This window comes from Aulonocara stuartgranti, assembly GCF_965226115.1.
Source record: "Aulonocara stuartgranti genome assembly, chromosome: 4".
NCBI classification, from domain to species: Eukaryota; Metazoa; Chordata; class Actinopteri; order Cichliformes; family Cichlidae; genus Aulonocara; species Aulonocara stuartgranti.
In genome coordinates this window covers 506,537-520,444 of record NC_138942.1, presented here as the reverse complement: position 1 = coordinate 520,444, position 13,908 = coordinate 506,537, and the positions used below count along the sequence as shown (strand labels likewise).

General features: G+C 42.6%; 1 protein-coding gene across 2 annotated transcripts; it reads right to left on the bottom strand.

The window, feature by feature from the left end:
• Positions 1-659: 659 nt before the first annotated feature.
• Positions 660-9,039, bottom strand: itga2b (integrin, alpha 2b; the record flags this gene model as incomplete). Of its 2 annotated transcripts, XM_082530960.1 has the most annotated exons (5): positions 8,617-9,039; positions 3,998-4,084; positions 3,582-3,683; positions 3,381-3,503; positions 660-746 (listed from the first exon to the last, which is right to left on the bottom strand). In XM_082530960.1, exons 1-5 carry the CDS (start codon positions 8,800-8,802, stop codon positions 660-662), a joined length of 585 nt encoding a protein of 194 aa, XP_082387086.1. In that variant the 5' UTR covers positions 8,803-9,039. The 2 variants fall into 2 exon arrangements, 1 of the variants encoding a protein (XP_082387086.1); XR_014276525.1 differs by lacking the exons at positions 660-746; positions 3,998-4,084 and having other exon boundaries at positions 2,947-3,503.
• Between the last annotated feature and the right edge of the window lie 4,869 nt (positions 9,040-13,908).

Here is a 13,908-nt window from a genome sequence, read left to right as displayed (position 1 = left end):
TGAACATCCATGTGATAGTGCGCTGATCCAGACCATGGTTCTGATCTGCTGCAAACACACACCTGAGTATCTGTTCAACCAATCACATTCATTCACTCTGATCTGCGACATACTGCAGCGAGTTCCACTTTAAAGTCTGAGCGCTCTGATGGGGGACGCTGTCAGAGTGGCTGTAAGCATCACAAGAACTTTTTTCTGCCTTGGTCTGTATCAGCTGTTCCTCTGATGATGTTGCCTTGTTTGATGTGAGCATGCTCACCACGGTGACCCCTGTTAACCCCTGAAACAGGCTTTAGGCTTGGTCAGACAGCACAAAGACAGCACAAGGTCAAGGTCAGACCTTGACCTTGACCTTGACCAAAGAAAGCCTGGGTGAAGTTTCAGTTCAGGGTGACTGAGTGTCCTCACAACGGAGGAGAACAAGTGTGTGTGTGTGTGTGTGTGTGTGTGTGTGTGTGTGTGTGTGAGATCAGTGGGAGCTTCGTGTGTCATCTCATTCTTATTTCCTGTTTGTTTGTTTACAGATGGAGACGTTTGTTGTTGAGTTTTACTGAAAGTGAACTTTATTGATAAACATGTTGCAGTGCAGACATTTATTAAGATGTCGATCAATAATTAGAGCACCTCCCGCTTCATCAGTGATCATGTGACACTCGGTGTTATTCAGTCATAAGACCTTCAGACAAACACTGCTCATCCTCATCATCGTCTTCATCTTTGGGGAGAGTTCGCCTGAAGAAACCAAGCTGCACACACACACACACATTTTACATGTGAACACAAAACAAAGACGAAAACTAGCTGAGGCGACTTCAGCGTGGTCGTCACGGTGACTGAGGATACCTGCACAGGTACAAACTGAATTTAGTTCAGTAATCATCACATTACTGTGGAGCTGACAAACGGAATGTGACACGAACCGCTAATTAATCATAAACATCCTCCAAATCAGTGGTTCCCAAACTTTTTTTGCTACGACCCCTATGTTTTACAAGAACCCCCCAAACCACACTCACACACACATATTTTGTTTTCAAACTCTGTTGCAGTTTATTTCACACCTCAAACCTTTTGAAAACAGTTCAGCCAATAAAAGTCACTGCAATACGTTACAGATTGCTATTAAACAAGCCACAGAAAAACAAACCATCTTTATGGTGTAATTATTTTACATATAGTTGTTTTTGTTGTTGTTTTTTTACTGTGTAAGAATATTCAACAGTGCTATCAACACATTTTTAAATAATGTCTCTCTGTGCAAAATGGGTTTAATATAGTGCTGTCAGCGCTAACGCGTTAATGCACCTGACCCGTGTTAGCGCATCAAAATGGTCAAATCCCCGTTAACAAGTTTACGCAGTTTAGTCTGTGTGAGGGTTACTCGGCGTTAACGCATTAATGCAGCTTAAGCGCGTTAACGCCGTCATCACAACTAACGCGATTAACATTTAACTGGTCTATAACGCAGGAGACTCAAAATCACTGGAGGCAGTTTGTCCGAAGTTTGTTCATTCTGCACTCCAGACGCGTTAAGCACATTAACAATTTTAATCGTGTTAATCGTGATGATCGCGCTAACACATTTAGCTGTGTTAACGGCGTATTAACGCGTTAATATTGGCAGCACTAGTTTAAAAACAGAAACACCTGTGGGATACTGTTTGTCCGTGATTTGAACCAGGGGAACAAACTGTGGCAGGATCTGTGTTGCACCAAGGTACCGACAAAATGTGTTCCCCTGCCTAGCGAGCATTAGCACAGAGTGCGGATCCAGTTCACTCCGACTCCATTACAGACAATAGACGTGGGAGTAGTGATGTTTTAGTTTTGTGAAAAAGTGAAAATGAGTGTCGTTACATTACCTTTCAGTTTGAGGGTTACAACAGAAAGTGATATATTTATTGTTCTTACGTGGTATCCAATCGGATTATTTTACCTGATACTTATTTTTATTAGAGATGGACCGATCCGATATTACGTATCGGTATCGGTCCGATACTGACCTAAATTACTGGATCGGATATCGGAGAAAAATAAAAAATGTAATCCGATCCATTAAATATCACGAAAGCAGCTCACAAAACTTGCAACACGCCGTAACTCACCTCAGAACGTTAGCACGTCGGAGCAGTATGCATCAGGTGATAGAGCGGCTGTGGCATGCGGGACCTGTCGGTGGTCTGGATAGCATGTGGAGCTTCGCTACCAACCCAGCATTTCATCTCCGACAAAGTTACCCCGAGAGAAGTAAAGCAAGTGTGTAAGTCCATCTCTGAATGTTTGTAAAGCATTCCTGCGTTAAGCTTAACAAGCGACTGCCTCTCGCTCTCCGGCTGCTACTTCAATCATGAAACTGCTTAATGATCAGCTGATCGGCTTTTCTGTCGCGAGTCCGTGTCTCTTGTTTGCTTTTGGCCCACTTTGCACCAGAAAGAGGAAACCAGCGGCTGAACAACAGCAGCACGTTTAAGCTTGATCAGCTGTTGTTAGAATGTATTTAATATTACTTTCTACTCGAGGATCTTTTTCTACGTAGCTGACGGCTGTAACTGTGCAGGGGCGGATCTAGCAAAGTTTAGCCAGGGGGGCCGATAGGGCATTAACAGGGAAAAGGGGGCACAAAGACATACTTTTCTTTCTTATTCTCATTTAAAATGTCCAGCTTTTAATAAATAATTATCTGAATCTTACACCCAAAGTTTTAATCTGATGTAAAATGTATAGAAGTCCATTACTGTAGTAACTGTTAAGTCTAATATACCCTAGTAAGCTATAGTACTTTTTCCTTTGGGAAGGTACCATTTGTGCAGTCTGCAATTTTGTTGAAGGAAGATGTTGAATCTATTTAATATTTCTTGAAAAATAATTGATTTCTGTGCATTTTTTTTTTCACACTGCATCAAATTAAGGTTGATTACATCGATTAAGCATCATGAGGTGGAGATTGGGGGGTGGTTCCTTATTTTTATTTTTATTTTGCTGGGAGTTTGCAACCCTATTAGTTAGGTTGCTTAATATTTCTGCTAAGCGCTCTTTAAAATACCAGAATAGGGAGGATTGAGCAGGTTTAAGTTTATTAGATTGATCAGTATTGCTGAACTATGAAATATTTTGGGTGCAGTGTATTTTTTACATACAGGTATAACAGAATAGCATTAGTGTTGTTGTTTATTTAAACTTGAGTATGAACTTATACAAAATGCAGCAAGATATTAAAAAACTGTGTTATTGATTAAAAACACACTATATCGGATTCATATCGGTATCGGCCGATATCCAAATTTATGATATCGGTATCGGACATAAAAAAGTGGTATTGTGCCATCTCTAGTATGTACATGACTGGCTGAGTAGTGGTTGATTGATTGATTGATTGATACCTTCCAGAAGATGAAACAGGGAATGCAGAGGAGGAGGAGCGCACAGATGACTGACAGAATGATGTAGCCAATGGGAACACTTTTCTCACCGTCTGGAGGACGCCACAATACTCTGAGCTGAGTCTGCACACACACACAAAGTTACCAAATTAGCACCTCAACTACGGAACTGTTGTGTGTGTGTGTGTGTGTGTGTAGTACCTGTGTGTGTCCACTGTCCGGCAGTAGCGGTTGGACCTTTGATGATGTGTTGATGACGTCATAAGATGCAAAGGAAACAAGCTCATAGTTCTGATAAGGAGTCTGTAAGGAGAAATGCAATAACATCACCACCTACACGTGTGTATGTGTGCGCGCGCACGCGCATACCTCTATAAGTGTATTTGTCCACAGTCGGGCTGAGATTCGGATAACCGCACTGAAACCCCGCCCAAAGTCTGTGACATCACACAAACCTGACACAGCCTGCCTCGCCACTGCTGCAGTTCTACACACATAAACATGATCAATCGATGATTGATTAGTGATGTTGAGTTGATAAGGTAATGTTATTGTTATGGATGTTGTGAGATGGTAAATGGCCTGTATTTGTGAGATCAGTAATAAAGTTTCTTCACCACATGAACAGTCTGTCTGTGTGAGTTTGGCTCCGCCTGCTGGACTGATGGAGAAACTGCAGACACACCCGAGGAGTTTCCAGCCAGCTGCAGGCGTGTGGAGGGAGAAAGAGGCATCAAATAAACTGTTTAAAATACAGAGTCCAACTACAACACTGAATATCAAAACTGGGAATTTTTAAAGTTTTCAGAGAAAACTTTTCTTATTTTGGATTTGATGCAGTGACTTGTTTCAATAAAGTTTCCAAGACCAGTGAAAGGTCTTAATGCTGCAAACCAAATACAGCATTGAAGGAAATATAAACAGGAAACGATAGACGAGCTGTGCACTGGTTAGAAACTAGAGGTCATGTCAGGCTGCACCGGACCTCAGCACCTGGACCCGTTTCCTTCACTGCTCAGGCCAACAGAGACGCCAGGACATCAACATCATGCTTAGTGCTGGTACCAAAGAAAGCATCCCCTTCTGGCGACTTCAGAGCAGTTGCCTTGATGTCACATGTCACAAAGGTGAACCTAACACCGGTGCTTGCAGGTGAAATATGCTCTCGACTGTCTTCAGTTTGCCTCAGCCTCTCATGCAGGTGGATGATGATGTTATCTACCTGCTGCAGTGTGTTCACTCTCACCTGTGTAGTACTGCCTTTAACACCGTCCATCCACTTAGAATGTGCATCGCCATGTCACGTTCAGTGTGTGAATTTTAGAGTATATGTGCACGGTGTTTATCATGAAGACAAGATGAGCAGAATATGAAAGGCAAGGCAAGGCAAGTTTATTTGTATAGCACAATTCAACAACAAGGTGATTCAAAGTGCTTTACAGAGACATTAGAAACAAAAACAAATAAAAAGCATGATTTAAAATTTATTAAAACAAGCAAACAAACTAACTAACTAATTAACAAACAAACAAAACAGTATATAAAATCAAAACAGATAAAATCAGAACAGTAGATAAAATCAGTAGTTAAATGTAAGTTTTGAAATTTAAGCTTAAAAGTGTGGATTTGGTGCTTTATTCAAATGCAGCTGAGAACAGGTGAGTCTTCAACCTGGATTTAAATAAACTGAGTGTTTCAGCTGATCTGAGGCTTTCTGGGAGTTTGTTCCAGATATAAGGAGCATAAAAGCTGAATGCAGCTTCTCCGTGTCTGGTTCTGGTTCTTATTCATAGCCTTTTCCTTTTTTGTTTTCTTTAGGTCACGAGCAGTTGTCCAAGCATTTCACTACATATCGTACTGTGTATGACTGTGTACGTGACAAATAAAATTTGAATTTGAATTTGAATTTTGACTCTGGGAACTGATAAAAGACCGGATCCAGATGACCTGAGGGATCTGGAAGGTTCATACTGGGTCAGGAGGTCATTGATGTATTTTGGTCCTAAACCATTCAGAGCTTTATAGACCAGCATCAGGACTTAAAAGTCTATCCTCTGACGGACAGGCAGCCAGTGTAAGGACCTCAGAGCTGGACTGATGTGGTCCACTTTTTTGGTCTTAGTGAGGACTCGAGCAGCAGAGTTCTGAATGAGCTGTAGTTGTCTGACTGATTTTTTAGGTAGACCTGTAAAGATGCTGTTACTAAACTGAATGACTGATCTGAAAACGCAGAATTGCCGATGACAAAGCAACGGAGGGAAACAGAGGGCTTGAATACATCGGATAAAGATGAAGAATAGAAACAGGTGACAACACCGCTTAACCAAGCCTGACTAACGACACAGGAAGTAGAAGTAACCATACAGCACACAGACAGATGACCGACACAATAAAACAGGAAACATACATGTGAAAAAAGACACTGGGTCAATGATCCAGGAACCCTGACAGCGCAAGAGTCGCTGATTGGAGTTTTGCATTCGCGAAAGAAACACAAGTGGATTATGATCTGTGAAAACTTGAACGGGCACGAAGCTAGACCCAATGTAGACCTCGAAGTGTTGTAAGGCTAGCAACAATGCAAGCGCTTCCTTTTCGATGGTGCTATAGTTCATTTGGTGTTTATTGAATTTCTTCAAGAAATAGCAGATTGGACAGTCCACACCGTGTTGATCTACTTGCAGCAGGACCGCACCCGCTACAGTTGCGCTGGCGTCCACCTCCAACTTAAAAGGAGACACGAAGTTAGGTGCTACTAAAACTGGGGCACTGCACAGTAAAGTTTTCACTGACTCAAAAGCAGTTTGGCACGCCGCAGTCCATGTGAAGGGTTTGGTCGGGCTGAACAGGTCAGTCAGGGGAGCGACTACAGAGGCAAAGGTTTTACAGAAACTGCGGTAGTAACCACACATTCCCAAGAAGTGGCGTAACGCCCTCCTTGTTTGTGGAATCGGAAACTCAATAATAGCCTCCACCTTTGCGGTTACGGGGCACACTCGGCCATGACCCACCTGCTTTCCGAGCTAGGTGATGGTGGCTTTTCCGAACTCACATTTGGTCAGATTTACAGTGAGCGATGCTTCCTCGAAACGCTTGAAAACAGTTAAGAGGGTTTGGAGATGACTGCTCCAGGAAGCAGAATAAAAGACCACATCATCTAAGTAGGCATCACAGTTAGGGACCCCGGCCAAAACCTTAGCCATCAGGCGCTGAAATGTCGCTGGCGCATTACGCAAGCCAAAGGGCATCACGGTATACTGAAGGAAGTGATCGGGGGTAACGAATGCAGACGCTCTTGCGGTTAAAGGAACCTGCCAATATCCCTTTAATAAATCCAATTTGATCACACGAGTAGCGGATCCCACCCGATCAACACAGTCATCCATCCTAGGTAATGGGAAAGAGTCTGCTTTAGTGGCCGCATTCACCTTTCGATAATCCGTGCAGAATCGAGGAGTGTTGTCAGACTCGGGCACAAACACACATGGAGAGCTCCATGCGCTAGCACTTGGAACAGCTAAGCCATGCTCTAGGAGATAATTGACTTCTCTCTGCATTATTTCCCTTTTCACTGGATTCACCCGGTACGCATGTTGTTTAATTGGCTTATGCCCCTCCACATCAATGTCATGACATAAGACAGTCGCTTGGCGCGGGTGATCAGATAAAAGTGACAAATTATTTTTTATCAGAGTAATGATGTCAGTTTGAGCAGTTTCAGGTAAATCGGCAATGATTCAAGATCATTTAAAATTACTGAATTTTTCAGCCCACTACCTAATGCATCATCCCTCCCAGATAATCCGTCATCCGACAGTTTGTAAGCGGGGAGGATGGCAACAGCGCACACCGGGGGCGCTGCTGTATTTTGTTTACAGGGATAGAACAGTTTCAACTAGTGATGGGATTTCCGGCTCTTTTTAGAGAACCGGCTCTTCAGGTTGTTTTGTTGCTTTAATTAATTTATTATTAACAATAATATAAAATTATGCAAAAAGAAATTACTAATGTAAAAAAAAAAAAAGTGGTTTTATTTATATATATATTTATATATAAATATAAGCGGTGGCCCCCAGAGACAAAGCACGTACAAACTCCAAAACACAAACACGCACTTCTGTTGTCTTTTGTACGTGTTTTGAGTTTATATGTGCTTCTGAGTTTTTACGTGTTTTTACGTGTTTTGGAGTTTGTATGTGCTTCAGGGTTCGTACGTGATTTGAAGTTTGTACGTGCTTTGTCTCTAGGAGCCACCGTAAATATACTTTTATTTATTCACTCCACATAAAATGTAATAAATAAATCATATAATACAAAAATCAACTATTCACATTTCAACTTTTAACTATTTACATTTTCAGCTTTTTCCTTTTACAAATGTAACAAGTGTCACCTGGCAGTTTGTTGCTCTCTGCCAGGTGATTGGCTGAAGAGCTGTGAAAAGGTAGTGGGTGTGTGGGGTGAAGTCAGCGCTCTTCTGTGGAAAAAACCAGAGGCAATTAATTCACTCAGGTGCGAGTGGGTATACTGTCGTGTGACCACGAATTTTAATAGAAGAATTGATCAAGCCCTAGATCGACTGCGCGCAGGGAAACTGATCAATATTCTGTGCTGTCTCTGCTGTCCTTTTTTTTTGTTCTTTTGATTGATTTGTAATTTTGTTTTGGTTAGTCCGTCCAGCCGTAGAGGCGGTTATTGATTGAGAGTAAGTTTTGTAAGGGCGGACTAACCTCTCTTTTGTTTTTTTTTATTTTAATTGTTTGTGCCACTTCCCTTTATCTCTCAGATCACAGGCCATACATAGCACTGATTCCCAGCTGCGCTGAGACCCGAATTGTTTGCAGTGTGTGCCACGATTGCAGTGTCGCTAAGCGGGGTGTGACGGGTTGTAGTGTTATTTCGCACAGTTTGTGTGGTAAGTCTCATGTGCAGCTGGGATATCAGCAGGATGTGTTGTAAGTCCTGTCTGGAAACGACTGGGAATTTGTATGTTTAACTCATGTAATAAATAAATGATCAATTATTTCTTTGCCCCGTTTACTCATCCCTTGTCCTCGGTTACACAAATTTAAAGTGAAACAACACAAAACTCTGCAAACCACAACACAATTAAATACAAATTAAAATATGAAAACAAAACGAAGATGCATATTCTCTGTCATATGGACCTGCATGAATAAACTTTCTGAATCCTTTATCACCTGCAACTGAAAATAGTTGTGTATGATTACTATACCTTTCTAATGTGACGTTGTTGTCCCGGCTCTCTCTCTCCCTCCTGGTCTGTTCCTGTGCTACCCCCCCTCTGCCCAGCATAAAGCACAAGGCTCGTGTGCGGAGTGAAGTGTGAAAAAAGTGCGAGAGAGAGCGAGAAAGAAAAAAAAACCCCCACGGCTCGCGATAAGGAGCCGGCTCGCGTCATTCACGCCAAAGAGCCGGCTCTAAGAGCCATTTCGTTCGTGAACCACACATCACTAGTTTCAACGTATTCACATGACAAACCCTGTTTTTTTTGCCGCCGATCTGGGCCCTATTTCAGGAAGCCGGTTTAGAAAACTCAGAGTGAAAAACGATACTCAGGGTTGAGTAACCCCGAACTGTCCAACTCGGAATATTCGGTTTCAGAAAGGCTGATAACAATTAGTTCAGTCAACGCAGAGTTGCTGGGCGACCGTGGCTCAGGGGGTTGGGAATCGCATCTGTAACCAGAAGGTCGCCGGTTCGATCCCTGGGCTCTCTGTCCTGGGCCCTATTTCAGGAAGCCGGTTTAGTGGAAGAACTGAGTAAGTACACCCTGAGTTAACGAAAACTCTGGGTTTTCGGTTTCACAAAGCGAGTTCAGATGAAGCCTCAGTGAGTCACTATGACGACACACTCCGTGAAGCTAACCTGCCCCCTAGCAGGTTTACTACAACTAACCCTGACTGTCTCCGCCCCTTTGTCGGAAACCTGACAGTAGGAAGTGTCAGACATGGCGTGCTCCTTCCTTGAAGAGCCAGTAGATGTTGAAGCCCAAATTCTCCGCAGAGCTCTCCGCCGGGAGAGAGTGATCAGAGCGCGTTTGGACATTTTATCATTTCCTGATGATTTCCTGTGTGAACGTTACCGTTTCTCAGCACAATCTCTAAGTTATTTGGATAACATCCTCAGGCCATATATTACGCATGTGACACATCGCAGACATGCTCTCAGTTCATTACATATTATTTGTATTGCACTTCGGTTTTTTGCAAACGGGAGCTTTCTGTACAATATTGGTGACGCTGAGCACGTTTCCAAGGCTACCGTCTGTCTGGCAGTCAGGTTGTTACAGTTGCACTGAAACGTCTCCTGTACTGGTTTGTGGTGTTCCCCGGTCATAGACCCACAAGATTTATCAAAGAGGGATGCCACAAAATTGTAGGTATCAGGATGAACAAAACTCAATTCATGATGTGGTGATACTTGAACTACTACTTAAATTTTACATTTATTCTCACGGTTCCCAGGCGTGATTGGCTGTATAGATGGCACTCACATTCCAATCATTGCTCCTTCAGTAAATGAAGGAGACTATGTGAACAGGAAGTCTTTCCACAGCATTAATGTACAGGTACATAGTTCCCTGTAGCATTTCAAACTAACAAATTATTTCATTATAGTAATGGATGCTAATTTGTGTTCTCTGCACTGTGAAGATCATATGTGATGCTGCCAACATTATCACAAATGTGGAAGCCAAGTGGCCAGGCTCTGTTCATGACTCACAAATATTCCGTGAATGTACACTGAGCACAAAATTTGGACATGGTGAGTTGAGAATACTTTAAAATATATAAAGACCAATTGCTTCAGGGACATTTGAACTGAAGTGTATCCTTCTTTCTTAGGAGAGTTCACTGGCTACTTGCTTGGTGATAGGGGGTATCCATGTTTACCCTATTTGCTTACCCCTTACCCTGACCCTGAACCGGGCCCACAGCAGCGATATAATCTGGCTAATTGCAGGACAAGAGCCAGAATTGAAATGACTATCGGAATGCTTAAGGCCCGGTTCCAGTGCCTGCAAAGACTCAGGGTCACCCCAGAAAGGGCATGTGACATTATTGTGGCATGTGTGATTCTTCACAACATTGCCACAATTAGAGGAGAACACTGTCCTTCTGAACCAAACATCAGCAGTGATCCAAACCATGAACATCCTGACCCTCCCACGGACATACAAGATGGAAGAGCAGTCAGAGACACCATATGTCACAATCATTTCTTTTGACCCATCACCTCAACATGTTGAAAGAAGAATAAACAGATTTTTGTTCAACTGGCTTTATTGGTCGCCTGTATTTCCTGTACACAAAGTATTAAAAGATGTAAACCTCATAAAGTGTCTCTGTTGCTTCCTCCTCTGTAACAGCTGTCAATGTTTCTTCATTATTTTCCTGTAGTAAAGAAATTAACAACATTGCTGTTCTACTGTAAACTCATATAATCTGTGGAGTATTACTCACAACTGCATGTTGGTCTGGCTCAACAGGAGGCTGCACCAGATGCAGTACACCATCAACTGATAGAATATGAGGTTTATACAGGTCACTTATAACTTACAAGGGACCAAATGGCAATTAACAAACATACCAAGCACCTTACACTTCATTGTCATTATGCTCTCAAAGACAACCAAGACTGAGGGAAGGTAAAATCAGTAGGAAAATAACTTCACTACAAAATAATCCATTATGGTAAAGACTTTATCAAATGAATGAGTAGCACTGCAAAGGTGACTGTGAAGAAAGGATGTATGCACATCATGTATTATTTTGAATTCACCCCCTATGTAGGCACTTGTGTCTTGCGGGGTTATTGACTCAGAGGATGTCCCCGCAGAGATGCCTTCGGCCACAGGGCGCCCACTGTTTTGGCTGAGGGCCAACTGCTCAGCCTCTGTGAGTGGTGGTGGTGGAGGACCCCCACCTGTTTTTCGGGCCTCCGCTTTTTTTCTGTTGGCTATAACGGGCCACATTTGAGCATACAGAGTAAGCAAATATGTACTTGTAATGTGCTCAGATAATTTCAATAAGTGCTTACAGAAAGGAAATTAATGTAGCCTCTAACTGCAATTGATTTACATGGGACAAACAGACCAAGCACTATGGCTCATAATACAATTACACCTTACCTGTTTGGACTATATTTTTATATTTCATTTTTACTTGCTGCCAGGAACGTTTGGGGCCTGTTGGGTTGCACCTGCGCTCACATCACAGCACAAAATAAAATGTATAAAATAACAAATAAAATAACATATGATAAAATAACGTGTTAAATGGGTGGAAATCCCTAGATCAATGTTTATATTAACACTCACGCATTGACTCTGTCGGCTATGTTTTGCCATGCATGCTCACTTTCTTTTGCAGCTGAGGCTGTGTTACTTTTTTCCGCGGAATTTGCATGTTATCGGCATATACTGCCATCAGAATTTCGGCCTCAAGCGCTGTGAAATACATTGACCGCGCCTTCTTTCCCTCCGTCTCCATGGTGACTCGCTTAATCTGTGCTCCGCTTATCAGGGCTTTATGTATCCTCGTCCGCGCGCTTCACTTGGGGTTAAAGCAACTCCGCGTTGACTGAACTAATTGTTATCAGCCTTTCTGAAACCGAATATTCCGAGTTGGACAGTTCGGGGTTACTCAACCCTGAGTATCGTTTTTCACTCTGAGTTTTCTAAACCGGCTTCCTGAAATAGGGCCCGGGTCGTTGTGTCCTTGGGCAAGACACTTTACCCTACTTGCCTACTGGTGTTGGCCAGAGGGGCCGATGGCGCGATATGGCAGCCTCGCTTCTGTCAGTCTGCCCCAGGGCAGCTGTGGCTACAACTGTAGCTTGCCTCCACCAGTGTGTGAATGTGAGAGTGAATGAATAGTGGAATTGTAAAGCGCTTTGAGGTTCTCGAAAAGCGCTATATAAATGCAATCCATTATTATTATTATTATTATTATTATTAACCCCAAGTTAAGCGCGCGCACGAGGATACATAAAGCCCTGATTAGTGGAGCACAGATTAAGCGAGTCACCATGGAGACGGAGGGAAAGAAGGCGCGGTCAATGTATGTCACAGCGCTTGAGGCCGAAATTCTGATGGCAGTATATGCCGATAACATGCAAATTCCGCGGAAAAAAAGTAACACAGGCTCAGCTGCAAAAGAAAGTGAGCATGCATGGCAAAACATAGCCGACAGAGTCAATGCGTGAGTGTTAATTTAAACATTGATCTAGGGATTTCCACCCATTTAACATGTTATTTTATTATATTTTATTTTTTATTTCATACATTTTATTTTGTGATGTGATGTGAGCGCAGGTGCAACCCAACAGGCCCCAAACGTGCCTGGCAGCAAGTAAAAATGAAATATAAAAATATAGTCCAAACAGGTAAGGTGTAATTGTATTATGAGCCATAGAGCTTGGTCTGTTTGTCCGATGTAAATCAATTGCAGTTAGAGGCTACATTAATTTTCTTTCTGTAAGCACTTATTGAAATTATCTGAGCACATTACAAGTACATATTTGCTTACTCTGTATGCTCAAATGTGGCCCGTTATAGCCAACAGAAAAAAAGCGGAGGCCCGAAAAACAGGTGGGGGTCCTCCACCACCACCACTCACAGAGGCTGAGCAGTTGGCTTCCACATTTGTGATAATGTTGGCAGCATCACATATGATCTTCACAGTGCAGAGAACACAAATTAGCATCCATTACTATAATGAAATAATTTGTTAGTTTGAAATGCTACAGGGAACTATGTACCTGCACATTAATGCTGTGGAAAGACTTCCTGTTCACATAGTCTCCTTCATTTACTGAAGGAGCAATGATTGGAATGTGAGTGCCATCTATACAGCCAATCACGCCTGGGAACCGTGAGAATAAATGTAAAATTTAAGTAGTAGTTCAAATATCACCACATCATGAATTAAGTTTCGTTCATCCTGATACCTGCAATTTTGTGGCATCCCTCTTTGATAAATCTTGTGGGTCTGTGACCGGGGAACACCACAAACGAGTACAGGAGACGTTTCAGTGCAACTGTAACATTCCTGACTGCCCGACAGACGGTAGCCTTGGAAACGTGCTCAGCGTCACCAATATTATACAGAAAGCTCCCGTTTGCAAAAAACCGAAGTGCGATACAAATAATATGTACAGAACTGAGAGGATGTCCGCGATGTGTCACATGAGCAATATTAGGCCTGAGGATGTTATTCAAATAAATTATAGATTGTGCTGAAAAACGGTAACGTTCACACAGGAAATCATCAGGAAATGATAAAATGTCCAAACGCGCTCTGATCACTCTCTCCCGGCGGAGAGCTCTGCGGAGAATTTGGGCTTCAACATCTACTGGCTCTTCAAGGAAGGAGCACGCCATGTCTGACACTTCCTACAGTCAGGTTTCCGACAAAGAGGCGGAGACAGTCAGGGTTAGTTGAAGTAAACCTGCTAGGGGGCAGGTTAGCTTCACGGAGTGTGTCGTCATAGTGACTCACTC